Below are 19,696 nucleotides of genomic sequence, written 5' to 3' on the forward strand. Positions count from 1 at the left end.
TTAAGGATGTTACAGAATAGCGATGGTCTCGATGGCAGCCTAAGACCCAGTTCTGTAGTTCTGTTTTGCCACTAGAGTTCGAATGCCGCGGTGTTCTGGCAGGGGAACCTTTGCTGTCAAGTTGTCTGCTCAAAAAAGCATAACATTGAATAGAACATTTGAATTTGGTTTGGATGATTTAAGTCAAGTTATTGTTCATCCTTGTGTACGCATGAGTTGTTGAAATTTATCTGCTGTGCTGGATCGTGTATGTTGGAGTATTTTAGCATGAGAGCCTATGTTGTATATTGTAAGAGACAAAAGTGACCTCATTCTGAGCATTTTCATTCCTTTCTTATTGATGGATTTTGTATTATTGCTTTGTAGGGATTAAACAATGTGACATCTAAGAGTTATAATTAATTCTTAAGGTAGTAAACAAAGTTCAGTCAAAATATAACTCTGTATTGTGCATGAAAACCACATTTCAATTTCAAAAATAGCTGTACAATTAGTTGACAAAGAAAGTTGTTGTTGCCCTTTGAGGGGATAGGACAAGTGTTTTGCTGTAACGCGTACTTGATGACTCCTTGGTACAGTAGATTAGAAGACAAGCCCTGTAGTCAAAGTAACTGATGTGGGGAGCTTTCTTCTCCCTTTATCACAAAGGTTGAAAAATCAGATTTTTCTTTTCCACTGTGTTGCCTTTGAGAATGGTTAACATCTCTCATATTTATTATTAAACTTACCTTAAATGCAGCATGCAGACTAATGCTTTTGACAGTAAATCTCTTCCTGCTCTTACGAACTTGCGTGCTGCAAGAATCAGTTTCAATATTATGTTGTTTTATCTTTAGCCTTGATTTGTGTTCAATAGCTGGATCTAATTCTGTTACTTCTGTTACTTTTAACCACCATATAAGAAAGCTGGAGTTCATACTCTGATGAAAGAAATATGAAACCAAAATGGAAAAGAATACAGGTGTAGTACTCAGGAGATTAAACTTAGGGAGGAAAATCTGTGCTAGAATTGGTTGTTTTAACAGACTAAAGCCATAGTGCAGAAAATATATAATTTTAAAGAGATTTCTCCTGTCTGATCAAAGAAGGACAGGAAGTTCAAGTTCTTTCAAGGCAACCCCTCTTGTCATGTGTAAATAAAGCAGACCTTCATGCTACAAGTGAAAAAAGCATAAACCTCAAACTCACATCTAAGTAGTGTTTCAAAGCCAAGTCAACACTGATGTGTTTTCTGTGTATCTTGGGGTTCTATTGCTTTTGCTTAGAATTTCATGAACTCTCAAATACTGCTTTTTGTGCTTATAAAACATGTTGTACTGGAAGATCGAGAGGCAGAGGGCCTGTACTTAGCAACAGAATTCATACAGCTCAGACTGCAAAGAATGCCTCTGAAGAAAGAATGTGAAGAACTTTTTGAGTTGAGGATGTTATCAGCTGCATCTCTTATTGGTGTGTGCACTTTACAGTTGTTTACTTCTTGTTAATGACTGTTGTTCTGCCGTACGCTCCTCTGTTGGCCTTCTTTCCCACATGCATTTCTTTTTATATATTTTAAAGAAGGCACTGAAAGATTGCTTAGAGAAAATTCAGGGGAATGGTTCTCTGTGTATTTTAATCTATTGAGATTGAAGCAAAGTAGCAGATGAAAATCAGAATGCCTTTTTAAAATGTTCTTTCTCATTTTTAGTTCCACTTGCTCGTGGGCACTGATGAAGTTAGATGCAAATGCGTTATTTCTGTGCTTGAAAGAAACCAAGCAATGGTCACAGTGACTTTCATATTTGTTCCATTTGTATGTCTGAGTACAAGCCAGTAAAATGATGTTAATTTAACAGCATATTCTAATGTGTGTCTGAATGCTGCACTGTGACCCTTTTTATATTCAGTAACAGCGTGCTGTTTATTTCAGGACGATGTGATGATGCCACAGCGGGTTAGACTGCAGTATGAAGCTGCCATTCAACACCCAAACAGTGTGAGTACTTTCTTGTGAATTTTTGTGCTTTTCTGTTACAGAATGCTGGGCGTATCTTTAAAAGGATGTGAGAATTCTGCGGTAGGGCTGGTGGAGGCAAAGCAACACCCAGTGTATTCCTTAATTTTTAATCCTTGCACTGAATCGTAACTTTGAACTTCTTCTGCTTCTGTTGTTTAGAAAATCAAATGTCATTATGGCAGTGATATTCTTTTTCAGATAGTTTCCCTAGCGTGTGTAACTTTAAGAAAGGAGAATGGCTTTTTTTTGTATGACCCAAGTAGGTAATGTGAGATGTTACCAAAGTATTGGCTACAGATACGGTTTAACTATTTTAAATGTTTAAGAAACTATGAAGAATGTATGGGTTGTTATCCTTAATAAGCCAGCCTACAGTTAAATTGATGTTTTTCCCTATGACTGACTGCAAAAGAAAATGTTAGGTAGAATGCCATTTTATTCTTGTGAAATGAACACTCAGAAATGATCCGTGAGTTAACTGGCTTATGATCTGTGTGGATTTGATATCAAATCAATTTCTGTGATAAGGACCTTCGGAGAGAATTTGTGTATTTTGCTCTCCTTACCTGAGAATAATAAAAATGAATTTCAGTGCCAATTACTTCGTTTGTTGACGCTACTGACGTAAATTCCCTTGTAAACTTGAAGTCTGAGTTTGTGTTCCTGTCAGCAACGTTTGGCAAAAACTGGCATAAGTGAAGCAAATTTCATGAGAAAATGTCAGATATGAAAGCAGTGTGCAGGACATTTCTGGTAAAGAAAGGTCACTTGACTTTTGTCAGAAAGGCATTTTCTGCAGCTCTCCTAACAGAACAGGCAATTTTCATGTTCTTACTGCCTGGGAATTAAACATCTTTAAGTGAACATTAAACATCTCCCAGAGACACTTACTCCAAAGTAGAGATTACTGCGGTTGTTTCAGCTGAGAAATGCCTGCCAACAACCTGCTGGTTAGCGGTGGGATGTGTACCTGCTCACTGGAACACCTGCGTTAGGTCTCTTATGAAATCTGATAATCCTTACGATGTAATTTATGAAATTATAGTTTTAGTAGCACCTGAGAAGCAGTTAACCTTGTTCATACTATGAACATAATAAAAAAATACATGGAAGGTTGTTTTTGTTCTGATATGAATCAGTTAATTTGCTTCTGTAATGAAATGCCAAAAGACTGGAGAGACAAGTTGATCCAGTTGTGGAAACTGGTGTTAAGAGCTATCCTATTTCTTGCTTGTATGACTTCTGTGTGCATCTACTGAGACTTTTTTAATTAGGCTAATTTCAACCAGACAATTTGTGGTCTATTTAGAAAACACTTCAACTGTTTTGTTTATATTGTTATAGGTTAGTACCTAACAACATTCAGTGTGAGCTGTTAAATGGGAATCAAGTACATAGTAAATGAGTGTATGAACAGAGTGGAGAGTATGTCTTCGTGATATGTTTTAACACAGACTTGTTCTTTGCATGCTCCCAGCTAAAGTTATGGTCCTGTTTTGGGATGGAATTATCTCTCTATTTCCAAAGCTTACTAAAATGGTAAACTTAAACCTTGATGAAATGGATAAGAAATATGTGTTCCTTGTACAGCAGCCTTCCTTATGCATTTCTCTCTCAACCTTTTACTGAATCAGAGGATTTCCATGCAGCTTTGTAGGCAATGACCTTCTTTCTTCTTTTCTTTAAAATTCTGTTGTGTTTTTTTTGTTATTTCCTACCTTACATAATAATTAAATGTAAAGATTTTCCTGTTTTGTGTTCTTGAACCCTAAGAAGGCAAAAACAAATACATGTTTGAATGGCATGGTAGATATTTTCTGTGTTACAGGTATAGAAAATGTTTGTAATAGTTATGTGAAGAATACCTTCTGCATTAATACTGTGCTGTCCAGAATTCTAGTTCAAAGACTTGGAACAAAGAGAACATTTCCAGCTCTTTCTGCTGAGCACATCAGTGTGGTCCAAGGACCCCTGACAGTTCTATTGTAGCTTCAGCTACCATGAGAAAAGATTTGAGAACATTCTATCCACAGATGTTCTGACCACGAGTACAGACTGCTTTACCCTGACTTGAAGTCTGGTCAAGAAACAGTGGCACCCAAAATATTAGATGCCTTTGCAATGATTTCCCAGCCAACTGTTGTTCAAAGAAAGTGGTGTCTCTCAGCTTGCCCCCAGGATCAGGTAGCAGAGTAATGCTGCAGCATCCCCTAGCTTTATCATCCAGTTTCCTGTACTGAGGACTACTTAATCATGCTTCTAAAAAGACAGAACAATAATTCCTCTCTACTCTCTTAAGCTATTGTTATCTTCAGAACTAAAAAAAAAAAATCCTCTATGACAGAGATGTCCTGTTGTTGGAAACGTTTACATTGTAGGATTTTGGATCTAAAAAGCAAATTACTGATACGTTACGGTTTTATTAAATGCAGCTTTCTAGAATTACTATCATCCTGACCTGGTGAATATATGAATATATTATATTATGGCAAAGTTCTGTTGACAGTTTCTATAAACAGAAGACTCTCAGAGGATGGAAGTTTTTGAGACTCTGCATATTTCTACAAGTCTTAACCTCTGTCTCAGTACAAATACCTACCTTTTGCAGTTTGGCAGCTGGCTATTGTTAATATAGCTACCAACTTATGGCACCACCTATGCATTTAAGTATGCAGCGTGTGCCTTCAAATCACCTATGAAATCTTGCACAAGTGTTTGTTTATCCCTAGAAACAGTATCTATTCCATTTATTGACATTATTCCATTTACCCAGGATTGCTGTCACAGATCATATATGCTCACTAGTGAGTGAGAAGATTCAAATTGTGTTTTCTTTAGTTCTGAGAAATTCAAGCCGTGATGCCTTATTTTACTTAGTGTGCTTCTGGAGAAAGTCCAACTTTGTGTACATTCTAGTGTTCCCTTAAAGCTTTTCAGTTTGGAGAAGCTCACGCCATGTGCTCTTCCAATATGCTTGCCCAAACCACACACACATGTATACAGATATAAAGGATGCAGTCTGTCACACTTAGGACGCACACTTATTCTGCTATTGAATATAGGCAGAGAAGTATCCTTTAAGAATTCCCAGGGCTTTTTGTTTCCACGACAGAGGAGATCATTATCTGAATCTGCTCCCAGGCTGTTTCGTTGCAGAGTGCTGGGATCTCGACCTGCTCTGGGCGTGCTGAGGTGACATGAATGGATGCGATTTGAATAAAATCTCAAGGAGCTCAAATAGCATCGGAAAGCTTTGCTAGGAAATTCCTCATCCATGAGATGCATAGGTACCTGGCAGTGCTTTGCCAGGCTACTGTGCTATTGTGCCACTTGGAGAACTCTTCCAGTGTTCTGATTTTCCTAAGGATTCTGTATATTGGAAGGAGTAAAGACATGCTAAAATCAGATATGCTGTTTGTACTCAAAATCCACTGACCTTCTCATCTGCCTTAGAGCCATACTAGATGTTTTTCAAGCAGTGGATTTTCTTCTTAGCATGGTGAGGTGTTTATCTTACTCCTCTCACCGTTGTTCTTTTGAGTATATGTGTACCCCCACAGTACATCTGTGCTCTTCCTGAGCGCCTCCTATGTCTTCTCAATAGCTGGCATTACAACATAGACAGAGGACATAGTTATTTCCTTCTCTTTTCACTAGCAGTGAATCTGTACCTGTGTTAAAGTGAAAACCTTTCTTGTTTTAAAAAGATTGCTAGCCTCTTTCTCAAACATGTAGGATACTTAGGCACGTGAGAGCAAATTGAGTATACCGTTTGTATCTTCTCAACGAGAAGCCCTCACTGCTTTGCATTTCTAAGGCAGGTATTTGGCATATGCTGTAACTTGGATTGAGGTCAATACCTGTAATGCCTGCGGCAATTTTCACTTACAGCATTATCTGAATCTGTTAAACAACTGACTAAATTCTAAGTATCTTTGGTTAACGTGACCTGAAGGTGGTGGATTGGACCGAGTGAACTGGGACAATTTCTGACACACTACTAGCTCACAGACCTGCTCATCTGCCTCTGGGTAAAGAAACGTTGCACAGTCAGTGAAAGAATCAGAGTACTGAACAAGTGAACGAGGTACCTTGGTCCTCTTTTTTAGGCACAACTCCTGGCCACAGCATCACGTCTTCTTTCCCCATCCTCTTTGAATGTCAGAAATTAACTCAACTTAGAAATGAAGTCTTTTTGCTCCTTTTTTAATTTTTTCCCCACTTTTTTCCTTTGGTCTGACACATACCTTTCCTGATATTGAAAGTTATATTCTAGCAGATAAGAGTTTTGTAGTTGTTGTATAATCTACTCGCCTAGGCCTGTTGCACATTTCTATTACATGTTAGAAAGACTTTTTTTCCCTTTCTCCACTTTCTTTATCTAATCCTTATTCAGCCCTGTGCATCTGGTTAGACATCACTAACTTGAATGTTCTTGCAGCAGATAAAAACAATCACTTCGTTTTCTTTTGTGCCTAAAAGGATCTGCTTTCATTGATTATATCAGTCCTTTTAGCTTCCACATTTTTCATTTGAACTGATATCTGAGATCGCAAGACTTTCTCAGGAGCAGAGAAGTGTACAATCAAACGAGAAGATCATGACTTTTAAGTATAATTGAATAGTTTTAGTGGTAGATAATAATGTGAAAGAGAACTTTTAACATCAGCATTCTGTTTGTTTTTATGGTTGTCATAATAATGAGGTCTGATTCTTTTTCAAAATACCTAAAGGATTACAATGTTTCAACTATTTTTGCACTAGTAAGAGGCAGGGTTTTTATATGTTAATCCATGAGGGCACTGGGAATGGCTTAAAAGATATTGAGGGTTGTTTTGTTCTGATTGCATCAAGATTAAAAGGCATTCTTATATAATCTGTCAGAGAGTCCAGTATTTTAGATGTGGCTCCTTGGAAGGAGGGTGGCACTTCTAGGTCATTTGGCATGCTATCCACACACATTCTCCCTTATCAGAGCAGCTCTGTCAGTCAGAGTGTGCTCTGGTTGTTCAGTACACAGAAGGAACACTGTATGTGAATACTGTGTCCTAAGTGGCTTTGCTTTGCAGAATAGTTAAGACATAGAATCACAGAATCACCGAGGTTGGAAAAGACCTGCAAGATCATCCAGTCCAACCATCCAACTGTCACCAATAGGTCTCACTAAATCATGTCCCTCAACACAAAATTCAAGCACTCCTTGAACATGTTCTCATCTATCTCATGTCAGGTATAACTGCACATGTAGAAACTCCTATGATGGAGTTTAGTACAGCATCGCTCCTTAGAATGCTGCCTGGTTCAGCAGAATTTTTCACTGATGCATTTGATTGAGCAGCTATGCCATAATATATTAAATTAACATGGCTTTTTGTTCCTGCTTATGATCAGAAACCTGGAATAAAAGCAGGAAATTGTTTTATTTATTTTGTTCCAGGCGAGGCTGCTTTGTGATAAAAGGAGAGGGTGAGATAAGAAATAAAAACGGGAAAAAAAATAAAGAGGGAGATCACCTTATCCACTGGCAGTCAGCAACAGCACTTTGGGAGTGATGGCAATCCTCAGTGTGTAGTGATTACGTTCAGATGCCAACAAAGTTGGTCACTTCTGTAAGCCTTTTGTTTGCTCTGTCTTCTTGTTAGTCTTCTGTTGGAGTAATCCTGAAAATAACAGATAGCCTTCAGACTACATGCTGTGCCTCATTGGTACTTTCTCTTGAAGAAGTCAAAATGATTAATATGCATCTGATAATTACTTTGCACTTACACAAGGATTTACTCCAATAGAAAAGGTAGCCTTGTTTGTGTTGCTACAGCTGGGATAATTGAGATAGTACATGTATTCTGTACACCCTATATGTTTTATTCTTAAAACAGTCTTCTGTCACCAAGAGCCAATTGCAATTGAGATACTCTAAATCTTGTATGGATTTTCATATAATTGCATATTGTATTAATTTTTTCCCCTATACCAGAAACCGTGAAGACTTTAGTAAACTTGGTAGGAAGCATCCTGAAGTCTAAATGTGCTTATGGACTGTTCAGTTTATTTGGATCAGAGTATGACACTGCACAGTGAAAATTCGTGCTGTATTAATGGGAAATCTTTGTGGAGCAAGTTTAACACAGTGAAGCTCTCCTCAGATAAGAGCTCCATGGCTCACAGCCATGCCTAGAGCAGTGCAGAACATGAGCTAATATTTCCAACATTACAGCAGTACTGGCACTGCCTAGATCTGCTCACAGTGGCTTCACAAATTCTAGTCAGCCTGGAATGTTGGCAGACTTTTTTTTAGTCTATAATAGATCTTACAGACTTATTCTAAGGAGCTTTGGGCTTGGTGTTGTTTAACTGAAGGAGTGTGATGGAGTGGACAGGGACTTCAGTCAGGAAGAAGCAGCAGCAGATTTGTCTCTGGAGTGGCCTCACCATTCCTCATCTACTCCGTTCTGTAGTCTGAACCTTTTTATTCCTGAGAGATTATTACCTTTTCTCTACTTAAATTAGTGTTTTAGTCACAGCTATAAAAAGAGGTAAGTAGGATCTTGTATGTAATTTTGCAGGTGTGAAAAGAATTAGCATATGCGAAGCTTCACTAAACTGTCATTAAACATAATTACATAATGTTGAAATACTGCCTCTCTGGTATGATAGAAAAGCCCCTGCATTTAAACTCCATCCTTCCTGTGCGCAACAAGTTAATGGCTGTTGGTAATCTCTCATTGTCTCATGTCTTCTATTGAAGTCCAGCTTTACCAATCTCCTTTTAATTGTTTCATCTTCCACTAGTTGCAGGTAGCTTAGCAGATTATTCTTTGATAAGTGCTTTTATTTTGGACATAAACATGATTAAGATCTTAATCGCGCAGAGCATGAGTAATCTTTGTTTTCCCTTGGTTAATTTGCATCAGCTCTTCTGTCTCTCTTACTCAGCAGATTTGAGACAGATCAGTCTGTACTGCCCAGACATGTCCCAGCAAGCAGCGCATATAGAGTTTAGCTTTAATATAAGCTTTAGTTCGTGCAAGAGCTATCAGAGAGAAATGGATTGAGAATTGGCATGTCTCAATGCATTGGCGAATGGATCGAATTTGTTTGCTTAACCCTCTTAGTAGGAATTTGCCCCTCTAAATGGGCTTAAGTAGATTTGTGGAGTCTGGTTCCTCTTTGGTGTGAACAGAGGGGGAAGTGAAACTGTACTCCTGAGCTGATTAACCACAGTTGTCTAAAATCAGTTCATTTTTTATCCAGAGGAAAAAAATGTACAGAAAAAAATATTTTCATGAACCAGTGTAAGAAATGTGTTTGTTAGAACTTTATTACTGCATAGAGTTCCAGTGTTTTGCACTGCCTGTAACTTTTTTGATCAGCTTGTGGAAAATTTAACTCCAAATAAAACTATCCAGTATCAATACTTAAAAATGCATACAGATAAAATTATATCTATGACTTTGGCAAAACGTTAATGGAGGTTTTTAAAGGTTATCTATAGTATTTCAGTAATGTTTTCTGTTATGAAGGGTGGAAGACTAGAGCAACAGTTTGAGGATTTTCTTCTGTAGTGGTGGCAGTGGAGTGTATTTAAGAAGAGAAAATAGCATTTATTTTGTGCTGAAGAAGATGAAAATTCTTTCTTTGACAATGAGAGTATTATTTTTAGGGTGGTTTTCATTAATTGGGCCTTTCCACATCTATCACCAAGATTGCTGGAGTTCAGCCGTGTCTTTGCTTTTTATTAGGCAGCTTCCTTAAGGATTTTTTTTTATTTTTTATTCCAGAAGAAAAAACAACTCAGCACATTTGCAAAGTCACGGTGTCACTTTAAGTTTGTTCTACATTTTATCAAATACTCCAAATGAGAAACATCCCAGTTGTACCACTTTGCAGTTAAATTTACTCTTAGTCTGGCCTCCACACGTCAATAAACCCATCAAATGGATGTTGTTCCTGGAGTTTAATATTAATGAAGGTCTGACTGCTGTGTAGACTTTCAGCATGTTTCATTTTTAAAACTGACTTGAAGTGTGAAACATTTGAAAAGTAAAATCCCCTACTCCCCATGTTAGATATTTAACTGTGGTAATAACTGTTATTAATCCAGTCACACTTTGTGGAGCTACATGTACAAATTGGTTTCAAAATTGAAATTGTGCAAACATATTGCTCTTTATGACTGTTCCTAAGCACAGAGCTGGTTGTATAAATGCTTTGTCAGGACCCGAAGTGTTTACTTAACTTGCATCAAACCCAGATTACATGCACAGTAGCCATAGTAGAGAGGCTGAGCCCTTAGGTCTTGTTTATCCCTGCGTGGCAGATTTTGAATGAGCACTTCTGAGACCTGGTATTGTTTCCTGCCTAAGCTAGTCATCAGAAATATTGGGGCTTACTCATTCACCTTCAAAAAGGACTTTGGGAGCTGCTTTAATTTGCATTCTGAGATAAATTTAATGAAGTCTGAAGTTTCATGCTTCCCTGTTCAGACTCGTATTCCTTCAGTGATACTGAAGTTTTTCCAAGATGTGGTGTTCGTACTTCAGGAATCTGCACGCATGACAACATTCTTTTTAAACATGCGATGCAATGCTTGCCTGTACTCATTCTGATTGCAGTGCATTGATTTCTTGGGTTTTATACAAATTCATTAAAGTAAATTCACACTTTCGTGGTTTTTAATTGCCTTTTTTTTTTTTTTTTTTTTTTTTTAAAGTGTTGGAAAAAAAACTTGTAGCATCCTGTTGTGGACCTTAAACATGAACTGGTGCCAGAGTTTTTAAAAGGGGCTGCTGCAAGAACATGAATAAACTGATATTCATCTGGCCTAAGGAACGTCACTGGGGAGTCAGCACTGTCAACATACCTCATCATTTTTGAAATTACTTTAAATTCACTTTTTGTATTTTGATACCTAATGCAAACCACCTCACAGATTTCATGTGTGTTGAAGAACATTGCTTCCTCTGTTGGAAATGGAGAGGAAGAAAACAAAGGAAATATATTTTAACCACCTTCTTTCCTGTGTATTCCATATTGGAAAGATTTTAACCACATAAAAGCATTCTTTTCATTTATTTTTCATTTTGATTATGCTACATAATGGTCACAAGATCCTTCTTAAAGCCACTAGTATCTTCAAACATTGCATCATTCTACTGCATTAAAATCAAAAGGTCAAAAGACAAATTCACTGTAAGTTAAATAAAATCTTTTATTGCTTGTAACAATATCAGCTTTAAGTCTTGCTCCTAGTAAGATCAAAATGCAGAAATGCTGATGGTTCTATAAATATTGAACTTTCCCTGTGCCACATTAAATTCTTTTACAGTGAAGCAGATAGTTTAGTTGTTGTGATGACCATGTACTTGTTTGGGAACTCAATGCCAAGTCTGCTCAGTAAATAGGTTTGTTTTGTAAGTCCTTCATCTTTTGAGTAGCATGGGATTTTTTTAGACTAATTATTGTTTTGTCTCAATATCCAAATACAATTTTTCTCAAGTTTAAAAGAAAAATTGTGAATTCTTGTAGCTAATGTAACTTGACATGAAATACAGTTGTCATAAGAGAAACTTGGTTAAATGGCAGTCAAATCAAGCCTAAGCATTAGTGAGTGTTATTGATGCTGTTTCACTTCTCTTGCAATTGTTATTTTATGGACAGATTCCTACATGGCTCTATCACAATTTGATGGAAATACCATCCAGCAATATCCTAAATATATACATCCCAATGAGTTTTTTTAAATATGCATTTTAGATTTATTAGATTTAGAGCTTTAATTACTTGTTCTAAGTAAGAACAGTAAAAAGCAGAACTGGAAATGGAGCTGATAAACTGTTTCAAGACAGTCATGCTTCTCTGCTCCAGAAACAGAAATAGATTTAAGCACATAATTCCTAATATTGTCTGACTTTTAATTCTTCCTTTTTTAGTCTCGTAGATGATTCAGTGAGCTGTGCAGGATGACAAAACTAAGATGCAGAGAAGAACTTATTAAATCATTCCAGTAGGATTCTTGGGCTTCAGAACTTGAAAGTTGTAAGGAACAGGATGATGGTTAGGCTGTGTAACAGAAGTGTTAAGGCCTAAAACAGTGACTGAGCACCTGGTGGGAAGGCAGGGCCAACTCAGGGGAGCTCGGGTATGTGCAATGCAGCTGAGTGACCGGAGAGGGTGAAGCCAGGATCCACCCCTCCCCAGACTTCATGTAAGGGTCAGCAGTGGAGGTGAAGGTATCTCTCACTGGAGGTAAGAGGTAAGCAGCAGTGTTCCTTCATTTCCACATCTGTGGCTGCTGCATTTGGGGCCATTCTCATTTGCTGTAGCCAAAGACTTTGCCTCCTTGCTATTATCATCCCATTATAGCATTACAGGCTGCTAGCCCAGAATGTGGTTTTACAAGTCATATGGTGCTGGTGTGTGATCCCTTGCTATGCTGCTATGACTGCTAGAAGACCTGGATTCACTCAATTAGGAGCCTAGCCATTCTAGTATGAATGTATGTATGAATGTATGAACAAAATGGGCATCTCCAAATTGCTCTTCAGATTTTACAATGAATGAACATTAACTCCTGTGATTGTCAGTTTGCATATTGTGTGTATGTATACACACACAAACACTTGCACATATATGCATTAATATAGTAAACACTGGGTACATAATACCTTGTAATTTATGTGTCTGTGTCTCTTTGTACAGTTCCCCTTTATTATAACACTAGAATGGAAAAAATGGATGGTTAAAATTGGCAAGTGACTGATTTTGCATCCTCATGTCCTCTATGGTACAACAGCAGCCTTCTAATCTGTAGATTCTATGCTAAATAAAAAAGATTCTTTGTGCTATAGGAAGTTGTAGCTATTTAAAAAAAGAAAAGCTACATCTGCAGAAAATGTGTTGTTTTAAATTACTGTCAACTCATTTAATCTCTACTTCCTCTCACCCACTTCTTTTTCCATTTACATGTGCAAGGGAAAACAAAGCACTAAAATGATGAAAATATGAAACCTCTCTATCTGGATATTGTATTTAAAAACAAATACTAGTGAAAAGTTGGGACAAGTTATGGCATGTAATGTCTGCCGTTGCTGCTACGTATGGAACACTGACATTTATACATATCAGATATGCCAGAAATACTCTTGCATTTCAGTGGAACAGTTTTGTAACTCACAGAACAGTGAGTACACGCACTCATAGCACAATTTTGTAACCCATGCAATAACTCTACCTTGTTCATTCCTCTGAATGCTATTAAAGCCCCGAATCTTGTACTGATCAACAAGTGGCTGGGTATGCTCATTAGATTTGTATGCTATGGCTAACCCTGTGTACTGTGACCAATTCAGAGAGTCTGTTGCATAGTGAAGCCCCTGTTTTAATTGCTGGGGTTTTTTTTTTTACTGGTTTTGTTAGTTCTGTAGTGCTCTAAGTCCTAAAAACTGTTCAAATTTAATGGCATAAAATACACATCTGTGACTAATTCTGATTTTCTTAGTTAGACATGCTTCATTAAGTTCTTGCCTAATCATCTGAGGTGGTAGAGTTATTAGAGAAAAGAGATTCAGATGCTAAACCTGGACATACAATGCTATCGTTATATAGAACATCATCATAGGACATCTGAGACCATCCAGGCAGGACTGGCAGGCACTGCAGGTCTGGTCTTTCTGTGAAGTAGTAGCTGCAGCTGGGGAGGGTCATAGGGTGTTATATGCTTTCATTTGGCCACTCTTTCCCTCAAAGCTCACTTTATGGTATTTGTATTTTTAAACATTTACTTGTGTGGCTTTTCAGAGCGTGGATTTGTTGGTAGCTGTAGCAATTGGGCAGATGAGCGCAATGGAAAAGGCATTATAACAGAGATGTGATGACAGAAGAACCACCACCATAGAAAGGTGCTATACAGGAAGAGAAGAAGGTTACTTACCTGTATCAGAAGATTCTAGGCTTGTAGGGGAGAGATTCACCAAGGATGGCTGTCCAGAAAAGAAAGCCTTCCCCAGTGGGGGGTCAGCCCTTAAATGAGGTCCAAGAGGTTAAAGCCAGGCCCCACCTCTTCCTCATTCACGTGTCTCACATGTGAATTGCCTTCACTTGTGCTCCCAGGGCTGACCAGGTCTTTTCCCTTGGTGCTCCATCAGTGGTTCAGGTCATGACTCAACAGTTCCCATACAGTAACTCAGGTAAAATCAGATGACCGTTTTATGATTTTAATATTTCTTATCTATCACAGTTTGTTGCTGCACTGGATTATAAATTGTTTGGTACTTTCCTGCAGAGAGGTCAGTGCTTATTTGGGTAAACAGCTGAATATCTGTGAGTTAGCTTTATTTTGCTAAAGTAGTTGTCTGTCTAGAAAATTAATTACCTCATCTGATACAGCAGAAAAGATTGTCGTGGTTTTCTGGCTCAATTAGAACTCTGTTGTTTCATAAACAGCCTTGGTCCATTGCTGTGAGTTAAAAAAAAAAACAAGTACATATATATACTTTGTACACTTCATGCTGTTCTTTCATATACAAGTTGTGTTAATGTTGCATTTCAACTTGTTTCCACTCAGAGCATGGTATGTACTGCTTTTCTTCTCTAACAGTTCAATTCTAGGTACAGGTATGTGCCCGTGTATGCCTGGCATGTGTAACAATATTAATAGTCTTGTCTATCAGGTAAAAAAAGGTTGAATATCGGATGAACTCAATTTTAGTGTAGAAATGGGTACTCACAATATTGTGAAGGATGTTTCTGATATGGAGAATTTCTTTTTCTTTCTGAAAGTTTGGGTGGATGTAAAATAGGCCAGGAGGAGTTTTGTCGAAGTGATTTCAAACTTAGGAAAGAATCAATAGTGAAAAACCTTTCACATGAGTTTAGAAGCTATAAGGAGGTATTCAGAAAAGATAAAGGAGCTCTGAGAGACATGGAGGAAATGGGAAACTGTGCAGTTGTTTCTGATGCCACACCTTACACAGGGGAACTAAAGGAAGCCGTTTGTACTCTAAATAAACCTGGCTTTGATTGGATGAAAGAAGCTGCTTAAATGAGCCATGCTTTACAGGAGCTCCATCAAAGGCTCAGGATGTGTTAGTCTGTGTTGTTAATATTTATCTTGCAGCTGTAGAAGTCAGCCATTCCAATGAAAAGTCAGAATCCCACTGAGAGAGAAATGGTACAACTGAAGAAGTCTGGAATTTTTTTGACTAACGATCAAGGAATACATCTGATTGCATAGTGACAACTTTAAGATCAGTCTGTAAAACATCTCTGAAGATGATCCTCAAAGCAGTCTTGAGTGATGTTCGTTCTGAAAATGAAAAGAAATCAGGAAGTCTTTGTGCTGTGCAAAGCATTTCAGTGTTACACTGGGGTAGGGGGAAGTTTGAACATTTCATTTCTTACAAAACTCTGACTTTGTTATGCACTTGTAATTGTTTTCCTGCTGTGTTGTGAGACCAAAATGCAGCTGTTCTCAATAACGGCCATTTACACTGTTACGTCTATTTTGCTCTGATGTCATTGCAATGGAAAAATGTGGATAAGTGATGTTCTACAATATTGTCTTCTGCTTCTATGTGCCCTGCTCGTGGGTTTGCTACATCCATGGAAGTCTTACAGAAGTCCAATAGGAGCACGAGCTATGGGTGTTTTATTCCTTTGCTTTTAAAGAAAGAAGTTGTCATTTGTTTTCTTTAGAGGAAGGGAATTGTAGACAACAACTCATTTGTTGGTGAATGTACGTGGTTTAAAAGTAATTAGAAAGCCTTCTGGAAATAAAAACTTCTGTGTGTGTAGACAGCATGTTTAGGTAAAAAGTTGAAAGGGAAAAAGTGAAGTTAAAGCCACTGCTCCGAACACTTTACTAAAGTCTTAGACATGTCAGTCCATCACTGTGTTCCTCTAATTCCACACATGAATCAAGTACAGGACTGCTAAATATGTAATGCGATGCTATTATATAGATAATGGTCCTATCCAGTGTGTAAGGGAGAAGAAATTAGAGTGAAATCTTAGCTTCATCTTAGTAGGAAATTATTTTGAGGTGCTTAATTCATCTGTGTCTGCCTTTTGGAGCTTCAACTACAAAAGAGTAAGAAAAGTGAAAGGGATGAGGGATGGAGGTGGTGTGGTATGATATGCTAAAGAAGCAGAGTAATAAAGACATTAAAGTATGTACAGACTCATAAATTTGGGGTTTTGGATTACCTTTTGAATTGTCTTTATCTTTTCTATCAAACAGCTTTCTCACATTAATTCTTGATGCTGACCTTTCTGTTATTCATTTTTGGGCTTCATGCTGGGTTAGACCATCATACCAATTGCTTCTAGCTTTTGTGTTGCTGGTGATTACAAAAGTGAGATTTTTCAGGGTCTTATTTTGAAAATTCAAGAACTAAGAGTCATCACCTGTGTCCTGTTCAGTTGTGGAAGCGAAGTCTGTTGCTCTGGAGATAAAGCTGTCTGACCCTTTGCCACCAATTCTGGACAAAAGCCATGAACCTTTGACACTTAAAATACTGCTGAACTCATAGGGACTTTGTGTCACTACAGTAGAAGGGTAATAATCTAATGATTATTCTGAGTTTTCATTGGGCTACTTAAAAAAATAACTTGTCCTTATAGCACTGATTTATAACATCTGATTCTTAAAGGTCAGAGGCAATTCTTGTTACTTTCTGCCTTATTTCTTTATAATTTTTTCTAGATTAGTAACTTATACTGGTTTTATTGTCTTTCTAAATGTTAGATTGAGGTTTGCTGTAGAAAATAAAATTGCTATCAATCAACTTTTTTTTTTAACCTACTATTTGATTTCATTAGTGTGCTTGCATGTAAGTCTCCAGATTATAATCCACTGACTCTGTTTCTGTTAGGCATGTCTGCCACAAATCATGGTGAAACTCAGTGTAACCCATTGGCTTTTCTGTTGTGGATTTACATCACTGCAATAAGCATAATTCCTAAATAATTTGTTTACTGGATGAATGTAGTAATTTTATCCTCATCATGGTGTTTTGAGTTCAAAAATTCTCGAAGTATTTTAAGACCTATACGCAGTAAGTAAGAATCATTGTTAGAAGCTACATTCAGACAAGTAAATAGAAGCAAGCAATGGAATCCTCTGTATTGCTGTATGAAAGGAGGAGCAAATTTCGACTGAGAACCATAGTTAAACTCTGAAATTTTCAGGAAGGAGCTGACAGGATCTAATTTACTAACAGCTATTCTGTCTGTCTTCTTTCCTCGAACGTGGAGATAATTGATCACAGTCATTCAGTTTTCTCTGGAAATATAAGGAGCTGAGATTTGAACCAATTGTTCTTTGGAGTGGAGGGAATTGCTGTCTTCTGGAGCGCCTGGATTCAATAAGATTGCTTAAACTATTAACAGCACTTCTTAAATTGGTTAGATAGGCAGAAATGAATTAAATACAAAACTCCATCCTCTGCTTCTCATTTAAATTTCAAGTTGGATAGAAAGAGGTGGCTGCACTTCTTACTTGGCTCTGATTGCAACACGGGTTCTCAGAAAAACGAGTTTGAGATTGTCCTTTTTAACTCTTACCTTGTGAAATCTGTTTTTGGTTTTGTGCTTGTTGATTTTAGGCTGTGCCTAGTTGAACAAAAAATATGAAGCTTCCATTTGGTGTTGTTATAGAATTTCTATTAAGAAAAACATGCTTTGCAATTTTTCCTTTCTGATTTTCTTACTTAGTTTTATAAAATCTCTTTGTAAGTTATAAAAACCTAGCATATGGAAAAGACGATTGACTTGGCTAATGAGTGCTGGTTTGATATAAGCATAATGAATGCTAGAATTCTGTACGTTGTTTTCTTAAACAAAAAAGAACCCTTACAGAACAGGATATATTCATCTGATCAACTTCTGTGAAGTTCTTGGTTTTGTTTGTTTGTTTGTTTTACCTCTGCAATGCCCCCTTCAGAAATGCATCTGTGAACACTGTAACTGATACTGTCTTTAAAAGGGATTCTGGATGAACCATCTGGAACGGCCTCAGTGTTACTCACTGAGCTGCAAATCAGGAGAAAATGAAGATCAGTTGTAAGTCGAGAGAAAATTAAATGTGAAGTTATCCATGGTAATTCGTAGTCCTCACTGAGGGGGAAAAATTGTATTTGAGAGATGTTTTATCCTTGTGGGATAAGCCAGTCATAATTTCCTTTTCTTTTACCCAAGGTTTTTATTTTGAATGCATTGAATATTAAGCTAAATTGTGCTGTTTCACTGCCAGCAGTCCCCCTGCAAGGATGGTTGGTAGTGGTTTTATTCCCACATCAAATATATTCCTAACCATGTGCCCAGAACTCTAGCCTGAATATTTCCATCAGCATGGGGCTTAAAGCTCTGTAAATAGACATACCTGAAAGAATAACTTTAGCTTCTGTGTCAATGTATACACACACGTGTGTGTATGTATCCCTTATGCACGCTTATGATGGAAAATGAGCAAGTTTTCTATGCTGTTGTTGTACAGAACTTGATTGTCCCGTATTACTGTTGAGAAATGCTGATATGTATGCATTAATGTTAATTCTTAGTGAATAAACACATTCTCAACAGGAGCTGCCCATCAAAATCTGCAAGCAAAATATAGTTGTAGTATGATAGGACTTGGTGGGAAGCTTTGCCAGCTTACTTTGCGTATATATAATGAAGTCCTGTGAAGATTTAGGGTAGGCTGTGGACCATCCACAGTCTGCTACACGGCTTGCTGTCTGGGGTAGCAAGCAGCAGAGTTCTACATAGCCACACAGCTGAGGTTGAAATCTCTCTCGTGTTTGATGCGTACTGGGAGCTGTTTATTACAGTAATAACTGTTCAGAATATTAAAATTCATATTTAATCTGTACAGCTACAGAACAGTATTAGACAGTAAAAATTGTAATAAAGGGAATATAATGCTTGAATGAGCAGTTATTATCAAAATGAAATTGAATGGTGTAGTTCAGTTAGAAGGGACCAACAAAGATCTTCGAATCCAACTGCCTGATCACTTCAGAGCTAACCAACTTAAAGCATATTGTTGGAGTATAAGGCATATGCAAAGAGTCTAGATCGTTCTACCATGAATGAAACAAATCAGAATACAGATTTCTTAACTTATTTTGAATGAACTGTAAGTAGCATATGATATTATAGGTGATGGCACTATTTTCCTAATGTTATCCAAGTTCTAATTTTTCACTTCCCAAATTTTCTGGCTTCAGCCAAACTATTCTGGGTGAAATCTTGAATTCTAGATATAATAAGCCTTTGGATTATTGTCTCTGTATAATTACAGCTGAAGTGGTTCAAGTATTTCCAAGAATGAGGATATTACAAAGACGCTTCTTCATGTTAAGAGTTTCCTAGAATCTAGAGTTTCTGAAGGTCTGTAACTATCTTATTTGAGCAGAGCAGCTGTGCCATGTTGTACTGTGTGATATTATGAACATAGAAGGGCTCTAAGAAAATGTGTGCAGACAATCTTAGTTCTTGGATTCGGATGTTTTCAATGTCAATTTTGTGGATTTTGTTTAGTTGTTGCCATGTGGGTGTACAGCAATTAACAGCACTATTTGTCTCATTTTGCCTTAGATTATTGGTTGCCAAGTCAGAAGAGAGCCACCAGAGTCTACTGAACGGTACACACGTTGGATCAATAGTCTGACTGAAGAGCAACTTCTTACACAGGTATTCTTT

At 37.4% G+C, this 19,696-nt stretch overlaps 1 protein-coding gene across 9 annotated transcripts in view; it reads left to right on the forward strand.

Moving 5' to 3' along the window:
* The window catches only part of B3GNTL1 (UDP-GlcNAc:betaGal beta-1,3-N-acetylglucosaminyltransferase like 1), a 115,113-nt gene that overhangs the window by 16,074 nt on the left and 79,343 nt on the right, over window positions 1-19,696 (forward strand). For all 9 annotated transcript variants that reach the window (XR_007380523.1, XM_048965448.1, XM_048965443.1 and 6 more), the window contains 2 exons: window positions 1,910-1,975; window positions 19,592-19,687. Coding sequence is in view for 8 of the 9 variants with exons in the window: in XM_048965448.1 (XP_048821405.1) it covers window positions 1,910-1,975; window positions 19,592-19,687 (162 nt within the window). In the remaining variant the exon portion in view is untranslated. The remainder of the gene's footprint in view (window positions 1-1,909; window positions 1,976-19,591; window positions 19,688-19,696) is intronic.

The sequence above is a fragment of the Lagopus muta genome, chromosome 18 (genome assembly GCF_023343835.1).
Source record: "Lagopus muta isolate bLagMut1 chromosome 18, bLagMut1 primary, whole genome shotgun sequence".
Taxonomy (NCBI): Eukaryota; Metazoa; Chordata; class Aves; order Galliformes; family Phasianidae; genus Lagopus; species Lagopus muta.